This window comes from Rhopalosiphum maidis, chromosome 1, assembly GCF_003676215.2.
Source record: "Rhopalosiphum maidis isolate BTI-1 chromosome 1, ASM367621v3, whole genome shotgun sequence".
Taxonomy (NCBI): Eukaryota; Metazoa; Arthropoda; class Insecta; order Hemiptera; family Aphididae; genus Rhopalosiphum; species Rhopalosiphum maidis.
Genome location: NC_040877.1, coordinates 55,210,089 through 55,228,606, shown reverse-complemented (window position 1 = coordinate 55,228,606; position 18,518 = coordinate 55,210,089). Strand labels below are relative to the sequence as shown.

General features: G+C 25.1%; 1 protein-coding gene across 4 annotated transcripts in view; it reads left to right on the top strand.

Moving 5' to 3' along the window:
* Nucleotides 1–18,518, top strand: part of LOC113549846 (neurobeachin) — a 219,751-nt gene that overhangs the window by 33,697 nt on the left and 167,536 nt on the right. Inside the window, exon 1 of one of the 4 annotated variants that reach the window (XM_026951362.1) lies at nt 3,096–3,365. The exons of 2 other annotated variants lie outside the window; for them this stretch is intronic. In XM_026951362.1, coding sequence (XP_026807163.1) covers nt 3,096–3,365 — 270 coding nt within the window. Of the gene's footprint in view, nt 1–3,095; nt 3,366–18,518 lie in introns of those variants that run through there. One more of the 4 variants, XM_026951515.1, reaches the window with a different exon arrangement.

Sequence of the window (18,518 nt, the reverse complement as noted above, 5' to 3'; positions counted from 1 at the left end):
TTTATTTTTAGACTTTATTTGGAAATCTTGATTAACCTATATTATATAATATGTTTTCTTATATTATAAAAATTGAGTTTAAATATAATTTTTAATTTCGCATTAATTTAATCATTTCAAAATTGCGAATTTAATTTAACATATATTTTTATAGGGTGTTAAATGAAGTTAATATTAAGATGATTATTGAAATTATATTTATAAAGGTTACAACTTCTCGATAAATAAATATATCCATTTGGATATTTAATTTAGATAAAAGCTATTGGCATGTTATAAACACAACGTAATATATATTGTATACCTACAGTATAGGTCCTACACTTAATATGTATACATGACAATCCTTTGAATAAATTTCTGTATTTGGTAATTTGCAAATGTTTTGGATGTGAACGAACAACTGTAGATATATTGATTCGGTGATTACTTATACATATCGTAGATTCTAAGTAATTGGTTCGAGTAGTTGATCCAAAGTTTTTTGGAAGTCAATGAACCATACACAAACTTACAATGACCCAGCTGAAATCAAAGTTATGGATGAAATTACTTCTATTCGTGAACGTGCGGTTAATTGTTTCAAATAAAATGTAATTGTGTTTGGAACTCAGATTTATAGATAGTAGACTTAGTTATAAATTTTAGATAATAATTAATAACAAGTCAAATTTGAAAACAAATACCTATAGGCTATAACTAAATATTATTTTTATTTTCACTATATCGTATATTTTTAATATGCATTTTTTATTTATAACAAAATAGTCAAATAATTTTATATATAATAGCATATTAACACTAAATAAAATAATGTAAATAATGTTAAGTAAAATAAAAATTGATTAACTAAGGAATTAACTAGGAATAAAACGATGCAGGAATTTTTTTTTTAGAGATATGTGTAAATTCACAGGAATCATATAGCAATTTTAGAAAAGAGTTATATTTAATTCATTATAAAGCTAAAATATAATTGAATTTCAATTAAATATTCAAGTGTTTTTTCTAAATTTTCATTTAGAATATATAAAAAAAATAATAATAGAATAATAGGCATAATCACCTTATAGTGGTGGAGTCAATAGGCCCCATAACAATTCTCTAATTTTTATTACAATAATACATACAAACAATTATAATGTTGTAAGTACTAAATAGTAATATAATTCAACAAATATTTTATAACCGTTAATAATAATAAAATTCAAATTAATCATAATTTATCAAATAAACAAATAAATAATAATTAGCATTTTTTAAAATTGTCTTAATATTTTAAACAATTTAAAATTTCGTTGTTAAATAAATGGGTATGGCGAAAACAGGAGTTACTACAAAAAAATAATATAAATTATTAATTGCTCCATTATGAATTTATAACGAAGAATTTTATTTCTTGGACATATCGATATTCCGATAAAGGTTTTTGGGTCACGTTCCGATGTGGACACCCTTGAGTTTAGATCCTTGTTTTTTGTGCTGGTTTTTTGAGTTTCACTAGAAAATTTGCAAATTTATATAATAAATAATGAGTTTTATTTAACTTATGTTTGATATATAAATGTTTTGTTAGCGTTCTTCTATAGTATTACGATAACAATGAATAATCTAAAAAAATGTGTGTGACTTTTTATTCGATATTTTTTTTGTTTATTTTTTTAGTGTAAATCTAAAAACTACGTACAAACATTTAATTGTGTAGTATAGATATATTCAATAGTAATATGTATTTATTTTGAACAAAATTAATTTTTTTTCTGTTAAAAATATTTTATAATATATTTGAAATTATTTATATTCATGCGTTTATATATTTACAATATACAGTTATACATTTATAGTTCTTCTGTACGTGTGTATATCACTGAACTCCTCTTGGTGAAATTGGCTGGACTAATTTTGATGACATTTGGATGGTTTAGATTTATAATTTCACACGGTAAATGGAATTGCAATCGGGTTCTAGAAAATGTTGATATGAATATATATGAATCTTGGATGCCACTCCTTTTTAATTAAAAAATCTTGTTATATGGTTCAAGTGGATTCTTAAAAATGTTTTAACAATTTTTACTTTTTACTATTCTTCATCATAGTGTAACTCAACTACTGGTTTATTTAATCCTTATTTATCAACATATCATTGCTTTAATTATTTTATTACATATATTGATGCGTAAGTATGTTTAAAGACTGTTATGTTTAACAAATAGTTTGTTTGAATACTGTGTTTTGAAACGAATCGTATATAATAATAATAAAAATAATGTCAGTTTAGTTACTATTCCTTCCTTCTATCTAGACTGTAACAATAATTAGACACGTGGGCGACTGTTTATGTAGTACTGGAAATTCACCCTTTATCTCATCTAACTAAGACCTTATCCACCCACGACCTTACCCAACCCCAGACTGTGTCAGTCGCCTGGATGTGATGATGATGGCCAAAATCGAACGAAAGGAAAAGCCGGTTACCACGGTGCTAGGGGTGGTTCACGTGGGTTCAGGGACTTATGTAGTTCGCCGTATAGAACGGTTTGGGCGGTAGGTAGTGACTAAAGAAGAAAGCAATTTCGATTCAAATTTAATCGCGTGTACGATCGCGCGCACTGTACCTAGCGTAGCTGCAGGTGTCGCGCGAGTGTTACACATCACGTGTAGCCGACACGTCGAAAACACATGCGTTTTCAATTTTTCTTACTACAGCTACAATAATCGGAGCGTCATTATATTTTTTCACAGGTGTTGAGTCGACTATTCATAATAATAATATATACTTTAACGATTGTCCTGATTGTAACATCGCGTAACGTCGTGGGTGCACGAAGGACTTCTACCGAAATCGCGTTCAAACGGAAGCGAACGAACATACTGTGGAATTTTGTCAAATATCTTAATATAATATTGTATAATATTATATATATTTTTTATAATATGTGCCGATCGATTTTTTACGGTTGAACACGGGTGGACGACGGTAGTGTCGCGTCGACGTCGCCGCCAACGACGACCGTCGTTCGAATGATATTGCAGCTACCGTTGTTGTCGTCGTCATCGCCGACGCCGTCGCCGCCACTGACGACGGTGTGCTGATGGAGTCGCTGGAGCGGTGGATGCGGGTGGGCGGCAGCAGGACGCCGAGTAACGTGGTCGGCGAGGTGGTGGCCGGCGTGGGAGGGGCTGCGGCGGCCGCCGTAAGCCAGGCGCCAACACTGGTCTCCGCCGCCGCCGCCACACAGCCGACGCCCGGTGTTGCGGCGCTCGTCCGAAAGGGTCGGCGCCATCTGAGCGCCACTTTCTGCCTGGCCGGCGACACCATGGAGGGAATCATACAGTGCCTGGTCTTCCTCAAGGCGTTTTCGGTATGTTTTTTCTCCAAATCGCTGTTAACCTGCATCGCCGTAGGTTGTTTTTTCGGTATAAATAACTGATAACCTTCATAATAAAATTATTATAGGGACATCATGTTTTCAGTGGCGTGTTTCACTGTATTTTAATGACCGTATTTTTCTCTGATCATACTAGACATAGTGCAGGTGTATTGGATAGTAAAAGTGTGGTGGGGATTTGGTATATACAGATTCACATTTTTTATGATATGATAACATTTGAGATTTTATCGAATTAAAATTGTAAATATCTTTGAAGCCTATATAAACGCGTCTAACAAGTATTGATTACTTAATGAAAGTTAAAATAAATCATATATTGGGTCTGAAGTTGTTGGGAAAATAATTTATGGAAATGTAATAAGTAGTAATGCAATGTAATCAACGAGATTTTTTAATTCGATCAAGTACTTAAAAAAAACGTTTAAAATATATGTTTGATGTTTTGTGGTGTATCATATATTATATAGAAACATTTGAATTACATTTTTTGCTTTAAATAAAAATTGTCAATACAAATATTATTGAAATTTCTTCACACGGCGTTTTAGGTAGGCTATTTAGCTGCACTACTGGTATGAGTAGTTTCTCTAGTATCTCAATGAATCTGGACAATAAATATGTATGAAGGACATTTTAAATAAAAAAATGTAGGCACGTGAACTTTGCATTAGCTTATTAAGAATATTTTTTTTTTTTGTGGGGGGGGGGATGTAAACAAATTACATAAATATTGATTATTTATTGTTTCTTAGTATAACTATAAATATATCCACGTTTTTCGTTACCATTGTTTTCTTTCTAAGGCTTTATTCATCATTATACTCATTTAATCTTTGTAACCCTAAGCTTTTATTAAATAACAATATGTTGTCATTAGTATTTATGTTTACATCTATTTTTATGCCATAAATATTGTGAAATTTAATAATATATGTTGAAACTTCGAAAATTTTAACTGTAAATAGTACTGAGGTTATTACTTTTTACGTCTTTATGAAGTTTAAGTACAAAAAGGGTCTAAAAAATTAATGTGTTGTATCGTATCCAAACGGATTAAATGTCAGCAATCAAAACGGTTACATAATGACCTTTTTGCACGTGACTAAACTGAATGTCAAATACAACTTAAAGTTCATATTTAATTGAATATTTATTATATCTGTGTCTAATTTGTGCTGGCATTGGGCAAAAAATATTTTTATTTTTACACTGTCTTAGTTAAAATCTGAAAAACCAAAAACATCATTGTGATTATTTATGAATGATGCAAGCTTTTTTCAAGTTTTAATGGGTTCTATTTAATTTAGTAAAAATAAACTGCATCGAATGCATAAAGTGATAATGCCGTTGTCGGAACCACATCACTTGCATTTATCATAGAATTTGCTTACTCAATATATTTTATAATTGCGTTGAAACTGAAATTGATCTATATAAATCTTTTGTGACGTTTTGACGCATTCGATTTATTTCGCTACTTCATTCGATATATATTTAGGAATAACACATTTATCGTAATCAATCATTAATAAATAAATGTTTTTTTTGGTGCAAGCATTAAATAAAATGTCATTGCTGTTGTTATTAGATTATTGATTTTAATCTATTTTTCTCCTCCCCTAATATATTGTATACAAATTAATCAATATTATATTATAATTTGACCATAAAATAATAGCGAAGTTGTACAATCGATCTGATAAAATTCTTTTATTTCGGCTAATAATGGGAGTTAGGATACATAATGTGTTTAATGTTTAATCCAAATATAAGATGCATTAGCTCAGTAATAAATTAGAAACTATAACTGTTATTTTTTAATACTTTAACGTGATTTCCTACAAACTTACAATTTGCTGTTGTAAATCTATAATTTAATAATTATTTACTACATTTTTAATGTATACAAGAACTATGTTCCTGTAAGATAAATGAAAATAATAATTATAAATAAGTAATACAATTATTATTAAAAATAAAAAATAAATTTGATTATTATTATTTTTATAAAGAATTTAATAATAATAGTGTTTGTTAATAATAGATTATATTATGAAGAAAATTATTTCTATTAAAAAATTTTTAGTACCCTGAGACTATTTATTATAAATATATATATAATTTATCACTTATTATTTATATTATATTTATAGTAAATACTATCATATTTTCCTGTTAATAGTTTAGTTTATGTAGTTATGTATTTATTATGCATTATTGTTACATCATTTTATTCGAATAACTATATATTTTATAATTTAATTTTTATGTTCTATTAATGTTAAACCAATACAAATTTAAAAAGATTAAATAATTTTAATTACTTTAGTATACTAAAGTTACATTTAAATTTAAATTCCTGATAATAGTGCTTTGACATTCGAAATTTTAGACATGATTAATTAATTTCATTATGTTAATTGAAAAATGTGAAAAATGCCAGTTGGTTGGAAATTATGCAACGAGATATAAACGTGACAGCAAAATATTCCTATTGGTTACTTACTGGGTAGGTAATTTCTGATTTTTTTTTTTATATTAAACATTTATTAATTGTTATGATAATTCAATTACCGTTGCTGTTTTATCTTGTCGCGTACATAATGGTTATAAGTGAAATGAGTTTAGAAAATTAGTTTTTTCATTTGTGTAGTTGTATATTATTGTCATTTATTCCTAATTGAATTTCCGTGTAAATGAATAAATTTGTAAATGTACAATGGTAATTTAAAAATATGTTTAATATTATTAAATTTATGTTAATTATTATTTAAAATATTTTAAAAATAATTTAATTTTTGTGAGAGTTTAAGCATTAAACTTAGAATACCTAGATTGTTTTTAATAAATAAATATATTCAATGATATTAATGAGTCGTATGTGTCATACTGTAATATTTTATTAAGTTAATTTAAGATAACAAAAACAAATCAATATAAAGGTTACTCAATGTATCAAATTTGATATAATACAATACTAAAAAGTTTATAATTAAAGTCAGAGGTGTATATTTGCTTAATATAGTGTATAGTTAAACGACATAAATGTTTAAAAGTAAGTTATGAACTTCAAAATTGACTCCCGTTAATTAGTCTATCTTACCGATGCGTTCTTTCTTAATTTAAGGGTATATTTCATGCTGCTCTTTAACCTCTATAGTAAAACTTTGAAATTATAATGTTTAAAAACCTCAAACACAGATAGTAGTTTTCATCAAAAGTTTTAATTTATTTTAAAGAAGTGTGTTAATGTTCAAGTTTTTAAGTGTATATGCTTTTAATAATTATGAAATTAATTAATTTTTCTCTCCTTGATGGTTCAACAACATGAACATTAAACATTTAACACTCAACTCTCTTATAGTTTTGTTTTCATTGATTTCAAAAAGTTTTCTTTTTTTTCGAATCTGATTGCATATTGTATGATTATATATAATTTAATAATTGTTAACAATAATGTAATACGATATTTCAAAGACTTTTCCTAACTTTTCTGTATCTTTATATAATAAGAGGAATAGGGTACCTATATTTAAATGATACCATTTCCGTTCTATCACTTGTATAATATCAAGGTGTATATTGTGTTGTATGTATTCGTGTATATTTAATATTTATATATACACTACGTATTATATACAAACATATTATTTATACAATATATATATAGAAAAGCGATGACTCTGTGTGGAAATGGCAACTACGTTGACCGGAAAAGCTACGAAACTTTGTGATTCCACCTCCGTTGTGTTCTCCCTTTGCCTCGACCAATCCGCACCTTACTCAACCGACACCGATTTACTGGTCATTCAGCTATTTCCCCTTTTCCTTTCTTTCAACAAGACAATGGGTCGCTATAATAATTTATGACTTGTGTGTTTTTGTGACAGCGTCAAATTTTCCATGTGGTTTTTCACGATCCAATACGTATTTAGTTCTTGCACACAAATTGTCACTATTATATTTTGTTGAAATATAATTTGCTTAGATTCTACTAAAAGACAAATGTATAATTTTAAAACTGAAAGTTACTACTGCATTATTACACTTTAGATATAATACTGATTAAGTATTATTCTTGTTTATAAAAAAAGTATCAAATATGCTTATGTTATGCTGATGGTCGATTAAAAATAAAAAATAGATTACTTTTTTATTGTAAATACAACTAATAAATTTGCTCAGGATTAAGTAATTAACCAATTAACATTTTAAAATTTAGTATATTTTTAAATATGCACGATTTGTAATTTAATTTGCGAGTGCGTCATAACTTGGGAGTTAGTGAGTATCGGTAGGTTTAATCATGCACACAAAACTTGTTCGTTATACTGTAGCTTTTAATTTTCTATAATATGTAATTTATAGTTAGTTATACATGATGGACGATGATACTTATAAATTATAGACATTTAAAATTAAAATATTATTAAGTGTTTAATATGATTTTAAAGTTCCGAGAATATAATTTTTTTTACCTCTTTTATTTTGTTATTTTTGTTTTAATTTCTAATTCCATTGGTATATTTTTAAAATTTGTTAAATTAATTTAGATGTTTAGATTACTTATTATAAGGTTGTGGAATAGTGCATGAATATTATCTAAATCATTGCTGTTTTTCATACGAAGAGCAAGTCATTAACTTCTCGATCGGTATAATTTTCTATTATATCAGTGAGAATGTCTAGTTATCGGCCAAAGGGCCACATGCAGGTTGCGTGTAAAATATTACGTAGTGTAAGGTTAATGAATATCCCTTTTTAACCCTTAAAACTGTTGTTAAATTTCCCGTAAACGTGCACTTTGATAATGGCTGTGCGATGTTACTTAAGATTGATGAAGCTATACTTGTGCCGATATTTCACTTGAATCATTGTAACTTCTTAAAATAATATTTTTTCATTTACAATATTTCTAGTTTATATCTTCGTACCATATCATATATTGTTTTACTCTTCTTATTTTTTAATAATTTATAAAAAGAATATACGTATTTGTAGATGTGTTATAATCAATAATATCAAACAATCAAATTATAAATGTATTTCTTGTTATCATAATATTATTGAATAGACAATAGATAATATTTTGTAAACAGTGATTTGAATACAAGAAATATATTTTTATTTAAACAGATTGTTTTCTTACACTAAAGTTTGTTTTATGATGGGTATTTAATATTTAATGTTCCCAGAAGTGTAATAACGCTGCATAGGCTGCATATTTTCAAGAAAATAATATATGCCTAGTTTCATTGTATATTTTGTTTTATACTGTAAAAATTCTATTCTTGGATTTTAAATATTTGAAGTTATATTCACAGTATATGCAATGAATTTAGAAATAATAATAATTTAAGTTCTTTAACAAGTTATTATTATTTAATTTTGTATATAAAAAATTGAAACACCTTATGGACAAATGTTACAGTTATGACTACATAAATATGTTTGAATACAAATATGTATAATACATGCCATTATTTAACACATTCCTACTTTAACTTTGTACTCTCTTCGTATACAATATAAGCGTGGACCCAAATATCTGTTATAAAATATGTCAATATTTTAATAAACAAAATTAAGTAGTATAAATTTTATTTCTTGATAAGAAAAATATAGATAAATAAATATTAAATTAAATAGCCTTTTTTTCCGTGTAAAAACTTCAATAATTATTTACTATACTTGTAGGTGTAAGCTTATAAAATGGTTAAATAATTTTTGTAGTTTATGTTGTATAGTTTTTGTCATGTTTTAGTTCATAAAACAGTATTTATATAAACATCATAAATTCAAATTCCATAAAATATTTAATACTGATATTTCTTAAATTTTAACTATTATTGAGAGCAACAAATTACTTTTATAACTTAATGAAATTATGAAAAAAAAATCTTTTTTAAAACACCACTTTATCGTTAGAAAATAATTATTCATAAATAATAATTATAGATTACATTGTATGGAAATCATCCTTCTCGGCCAGTACAGTTTTCGTTAAAATTTATAATCATAATTACTGAACTTGTTAATTAAATTAATATAATATCAAACAAGTAACAACTGGTCTATCATTCTTTCAAAAAAACCAACTATAAATGTAATTAAACTTATACTAAAGACTTTACAACTAGTAACATTTGTCAAACAAAAATTAGTTTTTGATCGACTAATATGTTAAAACATTTTATTACAAAATATTTTATTTCATTAATTTTTAGATAAATTTGTCAAAACAAATAAGATATAATTGAAAAAAATAAAACTTAATTTTAATTTTTGACGTATTTACAAAGACATATTTTATAATCATTATTTTATTATTATACATTTTGTAAGTATTATATGACTATAATCATTTTTATTCCACGAATGAGATTAAAAATTTGTATGTAATATTTTTTATAATTAATGATCACATTTATGAATATTATTATGTTTATTTAAATATAAATATTGTCAAGTTCAGTTGTTATTTTTATAAAGAATACTGTATTGACCGAAAAAAGAAGAAGGGTATATTTTGGCTGAAATTGGGACTACTCTATTATATATCACCTTTAATATAAGACATAGATGTATAACACATGGGTGTTAGATACTTATTGTTGATTTGTTGCTCATAGTACATTACAGTATTGGATATTTATTTTAAATATAAAAACAACGAAAATAATCAATACATTTGAAAACTTAAACAGAGCGTAATTAAATTTATTGTTTCTGAAATTCGCATATAAATAAATAAGCAGTCAATATATATATTTTTTTATGTATCAAGAATGTTGTTTTATGTCGTAAAAAATATCTTAATTAAAATTATTAAACCGTTCAATATAAATAATTACATTTGACGTAGTTTCACAACTTTGTTATATTTTAATTATATTTTATATTCTATCCGTAGAGAATATTGTTGATAAGTTTTACGGTCGGAATTGTGATAGTTAAAACTATATAAACATTTTAGTGGGATTTAGGAGTTGTTAGTTAGTTTAGAAATGTATAAGTTGTTATCTATATTATATTACAACAAAAAGTAAATTACACCATTTTAAATTACTTAACTTCTACCAAAATTACAAACCAAGAGTTAATAATTTGATCACTTCAAACCACATACAGCTTATATGTATTTAAACGTTTGAAAATGAGCATAACAAGCTATTTTGGAAATATCACACATTAAATAGAAGAGGTAAAGCGATTCATTAAAATTGACTGGTTGTCGAAATGTAAAAACTTTATTTAATATCGTTCGAAAAATATTTTTTTAATTTACGATTTATTTTTGTTTTGCAATTAATTATTATAAGTATAAAAATAAAGAAAAAAGTGAGAAAATTGTTGTGTTCTTTATTTTTTTAAAAGAAAAATTGCAATTTAAAATATCATAAATAGTGTTTGAATTTCTTAGTGTAATATTCTTAATGTTGTAATGAAGTATTATTATATGTATTTAAGTGTTCTAGTTGTCAATGTTTTGATTTTGAAAATATGATTTATCTATAGAAAATGTATGAGTAGTTTGATTTAACTTTAAAGAATAATCATAATCCATGCAAATTTCTGATATTAGTGTTTCCTCAATATTGTATATAACGTTTATAAATTATTTTAGTTAAAAATAAAAAATATCTATAAGTTGTAATTTGCAATTTCGAAAAAAATCGAAATTGTTTGTTTGTATAAATATATTAAAGTCAAAAATAATAAAGTTATTCAACTTTTTTATTAACACATACACAAATTGGACAAAGACTATTGATGGATCGTTACATTCTGTTTCTTTACACACGATCCTAATCATTTATCTCTAACGAAGTTTACCATTAGCATACAATTGTTCTGTACAAATGATTTCCCCTCTGATCTTGTCACGTACGACTTGGCAGTGTGTTTTCTGACAAATCAATACAAATAGATGGTCAATATTTACTAGTTGATTCGTTAATGTTTTTCATGCTTGAATTTTTTATAAAATAAATTATTTGTGAAGTATAGTTCAAAAAAACAAATTAGTATAATTTTAAACCTAAACTTGTATATTAATACAATGTGTATATTAAACAATAAACATACTGTAATTAATGGCACTCGTGTTTAATATTGATGATCATTATTAAGTGGCTTTGCATTGATATTTAATCTTTTAATTCATTTTTTGTTCTGCTTTAAAATGTTGTCAATATTGTCATTATATCTGCTTTTAAATCAACTGTCTGATATATTACTCTAATAAAATATTTCTGTAAAATCTTATGCAAGAATCATTAGTAGTTGTGGACTAAAATATTTTTTATAGTGTAAACACTTACAACTATGTGTACCTGCCAACCTACATATGTAGGTAAAACACTTTTACGTATGTTTTTCGGTAAAAAAAAAAATCTCTAACTTTTAATCACTTTTATACTTACGATATTCCCATGTTATCCTCGATACTTCCCGATAGCAATTAATTCCCACAAATGCGGGGTTTATTTATTTAGAGTTACTGTTTGCGAATGAGTACAACGTGACGGTAAACTTTATTCAAGTATAGTAGAGCATTTCCATTTCCACAGAATAAATATTTAGCCAAAAGACTAGTATAATATTTCGTTTCATTCACTCAACTGATTCCAATATAGGACCTTGGACATCATTCATTATAATATACTTATAGCTGTTGGTCAGATTAAATGTATATGTTGTTATAAGTTTTGTTAGGTTATAAAATAATATCATATTGTGTGGATTGTTTTTTAATTTAATTTTAAAATATTATTTATATATATGTCTTGAAATATAAAATATAAGGTGCTTTATTGAAATATATTGTAGGTAATCATGAAGTCTTGATTAATAACTAATAAGTTATCTTTACTCTTCATGGTTGTACTTGATACAATTAGTTTGATCAATCGGTAAATTTTTGGAAGTTATTTATACATTATAACGTATTAATTATATAGGTAAGGTTGTATTTCGAGTAACTATAAAAACGCTAATAGTTCACAAATAAAAATATTATTAGAAATTAATATTACATTTTCTTTGTACTGTATAAGTTTTTGATAATTGTTTCCTATTATTGAACCCAATGTGAAAAAGAATAATAGGTGTTTAAATTTATACTTGGAAAAACTAACAACAATTTAATAATTTTAATAAATATTTTATTACTGATGTGAATTGAATTGTTGAACTGCATATCATTTATATAACTTCATTTCTGTTTTTTTTTTTTTAATTTGTATATATATATATACATTCATTTTTAGATTCTGTTCATATATATCTGTTAACAATACCATTAGGCGCTAAACGTTTCTAAATGATTTTTAAAAATGTTCTTTTTATGATATATTTTTTTTCCTGAGACCTCTTCATAAACCCATTATTATTATTTTTTGTTTTATGACAGTAGGTTTCTTTTCCAAGTTTCTACTCGTATATGAATTGTATGCATGTGAGATATTTAGTAGTAGTTATAACTAAGTTCGGTTTAATATTCGTCTCTCTTCTTATACTCGAAAACAATATTTACAATATAAAAGCAAACACAATTCTATGCGGGAAGAATACAACATTAAAGTAAAACCTGTCTACAATTGAAACGTTAGTATCTAGACGAGAACTCCTTATTAAGTAGTTTATTGAATAATTTGATTAACAAGAAAAATTTAAATTTAGCAGTAAATGGTTCATTTAAAATTTTAAAATTTCCATTTTCATATTTTGTAAAAATAACTAATAATTTATTCCATACTGTTATCAAATGTAAATAAAATTTTTAATACTTGACAGAATACATTTTCGATGCATAACTTAATTTGGTGAATTATATAACATTTTTATTTTTAGTATTGTTTTTTTAATATCGTTAAAATACAAATTATATAAATCACCTTGTATAATATTATGATCAAACTAAGTTGGTATTAAGAATATCCTCAAGCTTGTGTTTATCGTTGCGGGAGATCATACTTAGGCGATATTCCATTTTTCAACTTTAAGTAGTTCTCAATGCATCAATGTATATTATCTGTACAGTTTTATATTATAAAAAATATATTTTATTTCAGTTTAGTTAAATTTTCAACATAGCAGTTATAACATTGAATTATCGAAAAGGAATTAAATAATTTAAAGTATTATAAAGCCATTAAATTCTACTATAGTCTATTTATGTATTTAATAAATAAAATATTCAACATAATATTAGTGAAATATCACAAAAAAAAAGAAATTAAAATCTATCGTTTTATAGTTTTTAAACTTTAAAACATTTAAATAAGGAACGATATGTTTATAAATATATATTATTATTTCTACATGCATATAAATATATTTAATAATATAATGTTGTAAAAAAACTAAAATTATACAATATATAAATTATAAATATATTGTTTGTCTTTAAGTACACTGATTTTTATGTGCCAATGACAATGGATTATTTCGCAATTGTTGTTTCAGTATTAAGCTGTTGGTTTTCATATATTCTGTGGGTTTTATGATGTATTAACGTCGTTGAACTTAAATATATATTATTTTATAGCATTGGTGAAATTATATTTTCTCCGGATTTTACTTATGTATTATATTTTAGAAATACGCCGTCACTAATGAAAAATCATTGATGTTATAAATTGATTATGTAAATTTGGTTTGAAATAATTAAAATCAAATAGCTTATTATTATGTATAACGTAAAGTGATAATATTATAATTTTGTAAATCTAGTTTCTGTTAATTTCATTGAAGCACTGGTGTAGAAAATAGATTTAAGGTAATATAGTAATTCGATGTTCGAAGGTTGATGCTGTGTACGTTGAGAAGCGTAGAGCGAGGGATGGCATACGGTTATGATAAATTGATATTGTTCAGGTATTGTATTCGGAAGTTTTACGGTATTTTGAAAAATTAATTGTATGTCTTTTGTTATTAATGGTAAATGACATTATCGATTATCGATGGCATTGTATCGATAGAATTCATGTTATTGCAGTGTTTTAACTCCTATCACTATGTCACCCTAGCTTAAGAACATATCCGTTTTCTGTTATATTATTTATATCTTGACTCTTCATGTATTGAAAACAAACATATAAGATAATCATTATCTTATTAAATTATTTAATATGACCTAATTGTCTGTAATCTATAGACGGACAGTAGATATCAAATATGCATGTGAGTATGATAAATACCGTCAGCTCATATTAAAAAGCTTAGGTATTTTAAACATTGGCTTACTCAGCTTCATTGTTATTTAATTAAGATTTAATGCGTAGTCGGGTTTGTTATATTATAATTGATGCGTAGGTACTTTTAATACGCGCTGCTAATTTTAATATCGCTGTATTGAATAAATATAAAATATTTATGAAGAGTACATGGCTTGTTAATTAATTAACATGATATTTTATTTAACTATAGTACGGACTATATATATATAAATAAAAAATAATATATAATTTAAATGTTTTGATGTATTGTACGTTATGTATTGTGATAATGATAACATAATCAAATTTATGTTTAAGTTGTATTAATTTATATATAAATTTATTTACAGGCATTGTTATTTTAACATTTTTTTTTGTAAATAATTTGTATTTATTTTTTATATTCTTTCATGTCGATGTTTATATGAATCTAATTTACTGATAACCGATTCGACGGAAGAAGTAAACAAAACTTTTGAAAACTTTTCGCTTACCTCACTGTTAATATTATTACACATAGGTAATGCACTGTAGTACTGTTGAAATAATTTGTATGTTGGCTTTGTAACAGATGTCAATGCGGTGGTACAATAGTAATCGTGACTTGGAAATGGATGAGATGTTGTTTTCGAGTCGAAGTTTTGCTTCTGTGAGTGATAAATAGTGTTAAATAAAAGTCAACTGCCGGATTCGGCCAAAACATTAGGACGGGTTACAAATGAAGACAAAATGCTGAAAGGCTTAACGTAGCAGACCCAATATGAAAACAGTCTAATCCGTGATTCACACTCCACCTTTTCCTTCTGTCTTTAAAATGTTATTTTGCCTTCTTGTAGACAGACACTATCTTTTTAATTCTGGAATGGACTCTGAATTACTTTGGGTTTCTTTTCCAATATCGAAATGAGTCAAACGTATTTTCTAATTGAAAAAAGAACCAAAAGGGTTGAAGAAAACGTTTTTCGATAATGATTGATGAGAATCGTTTAAAATAGAAGGTAAATCCAAATTTGTTCACCAATGTTTTGCATTTATTCAAAAATGTGTTTTTCTGTTTTCCAATTATGGAAATATATTAAATATATCAGTTAATTTAAATTATTGATGTGTAACTTAGATAAATAGATAATCTATTATAAACTTATTTCTTAAAAATATTATTTTATATTTTAGACTATTGAAACTCGAGTGAATGTTAGTAGGTGTGTCTTGTAACATACATTGTGTATGTCTTTAGAGCCCATTTATCGCTTTTAGCCCTCGTATTAAAAGGCCGAACGAATCGTTTTATCAGTACTCGTTGTCTGGAAATCTTGGCACCTCTTTCACTTAGACAATTTATCATGAACATTTTCTACCTAATACACGTTGTAGTCGAATTGTAAGCAACCATATGTCGTCATTACTGTCGGTAACTTATGTTAAAAAAAAAAAAAAAATATCATATTATTATTCTATACTTAAATTGCTTTTACTGTGGAGGAAAAAAAATCAATTCAGTGGTAAATCTTATACATTAGGAACTAAGATTGAATTGAAATCATTAAAATTTAAAATAGGATTCAAGTGAAATGGCTTATTTTGCATACAATATACATAGATTATTAATTACTATTGTATTCGAATAAATTATAATTTTAATACGTTTATTATTTTACTCAAACGTGTATATGGATTTTAACAATAATTGAACATAATGTGCCTACATAATATTATGTATTCTGTTAAAATAATTACTAAATAATTATTTTTAAAATATTGAGTGATTTAAGTAATTTTTAAATCTATAAAAATATTTTAATAATAAATAGTGTAAGATTTAAACTATATTTTATTTTATACGATTTCAATTTGTGTATATTATACTGCGTTATAATTGTATTGTGCATGTATTATATAAATTTAAATAACTTTGAGTAACTGTTGGCTTATGCGCAATAATCATAATATACAAATGTATAAAGTTAAAACTATAAATATTAGTAAATTTTAATTAGTCTTTATTTTAAATATATTTATATTCAATTAAAAAGATAAATTTTGTTTAACAGACGATGTATAACCTGCTAACAATATTTTCGTATTTCTTTTTTTTTTCGTGGGTGGGGGGGGGGGTTAATATTTAATAAAAAATTAATTGTTTTTGATTTCAGATTAATTTTTGAAAATGTATTAATTTTTTTTTTAACATTTATTAGAATGTATACAATCTGTAATTAAAAGTTACAGTAAGCATTTTAGCGTGAATATAAATAAATTAATATACATATCCTGAGAGGAGTAGCTGCTCAGTGCTCAGCAGTAATTTATCTATGCGATGAATAATTTGTTAAGTTATATCTATATGGGGTTTTTTTTTGTATCAATTTTTAAGATTAAATTCTAAAAGTAATTTATTGTAAATTATGTATTTATTTATTGTTATTTTCATTTGAATGTCAATCGCAACATTAATGGATATAATTTTGGGATAATATAATGTTTACGCATCCGGAACAAACTTTCACATATCCTATTCATGAAATCTAATTCTGCTTTAATTGCCACTAAAGAGGAAGATAAGTTTCCTCCGGTAGTTCTAATTACTTATTAAATCCAGAGTAAATTGCGTTAATGAATTTCGAGACTAAAATTTTTTAATGATATTTAATTGCATCCAACATAGTTTTTGTTGACTTAATTGTGATATATTAACTATACTTGTATCCTGTACACAATGTATGCGGTTTACCTTAGTATTCGTTATTCAAATAATTAAGTCGCTGAATTAATGGAGTTTATGTAAATTTGCCTACTCTGAGTTTCTTTAGAATGTTTAATTTAAAAATTTATCGGAAAATGTTGTTATTGTCAAATTTAGACTGTTAACTGTATGCAATGGGTACTTTTAATAAGTTAAGATAATTTTAATGCTTGTAAGTATTTTTATCTATATTTATCTATACATTATATATATTATGATCTAATGTTTGATATAAAATTGAAACAGTTGTTTGTGATTGCTATATCTATTAAAAATTATCGATTTTCTATTAGAAGTAAGTACTAATAGGTTCGGTATACGATCGTACGTAATATTAAGTTTATTGTTATACTTATAAAAGATGTAATATTGATATTTTGAAACAAAAGTTAATGGTATATTTAGTCTTTTAGTTTACATCGTGTAAGTATAAAATGATAAAATATATTATATTACTGCATACAATTTGTATTTTAATAATTGAAAATTATCGACAAGGAAGTTTCTTACAGTTTAAATTAAATTTCTATTAATTTAGGTATTTTATTACAAGTTCTAGATAAACATTTGGAAGTTTATTAACACATGCATATAATGACTAATTGACTGTTTAAAAAATATTTAATATTATTTCCATTATAATTTCAGATTTTTGTATCTGAATTCATTATATTATAATTGATAGGGATTTATTTAATAATTTTAATAATTTGGTTTAATAATAATTTAGGTTTTTATTCTTTCTTGTATTGCATTTCACATTGTATTCTATTTATAAAATACTCAGATTTCATCAAATATATATTATTACCATTGATATACAATTTTAATGAATGTTTATTATTGAGTTCATTATAACTTATCGGCTGTTAGAATACAATATATATATATTTTTTTATTAATAGCGTTACGACAATTCAATTATCATTTAATAATTTCAATAATTTTCCCTCATTTTAACGTTTTATATATTTGTACAATATATATATATATATATATATATTCTTATATAAAAAATAAATAAATACGATACCTATAGTAATATATAATATCGTTTTATTATTTTTTTTTATACATTTTCAAATGGTTTAATAATTCATCAATTGTTTTTTAATTTACTTCCAAAGATCGATACTTTAATGCAGAATTACATAACCA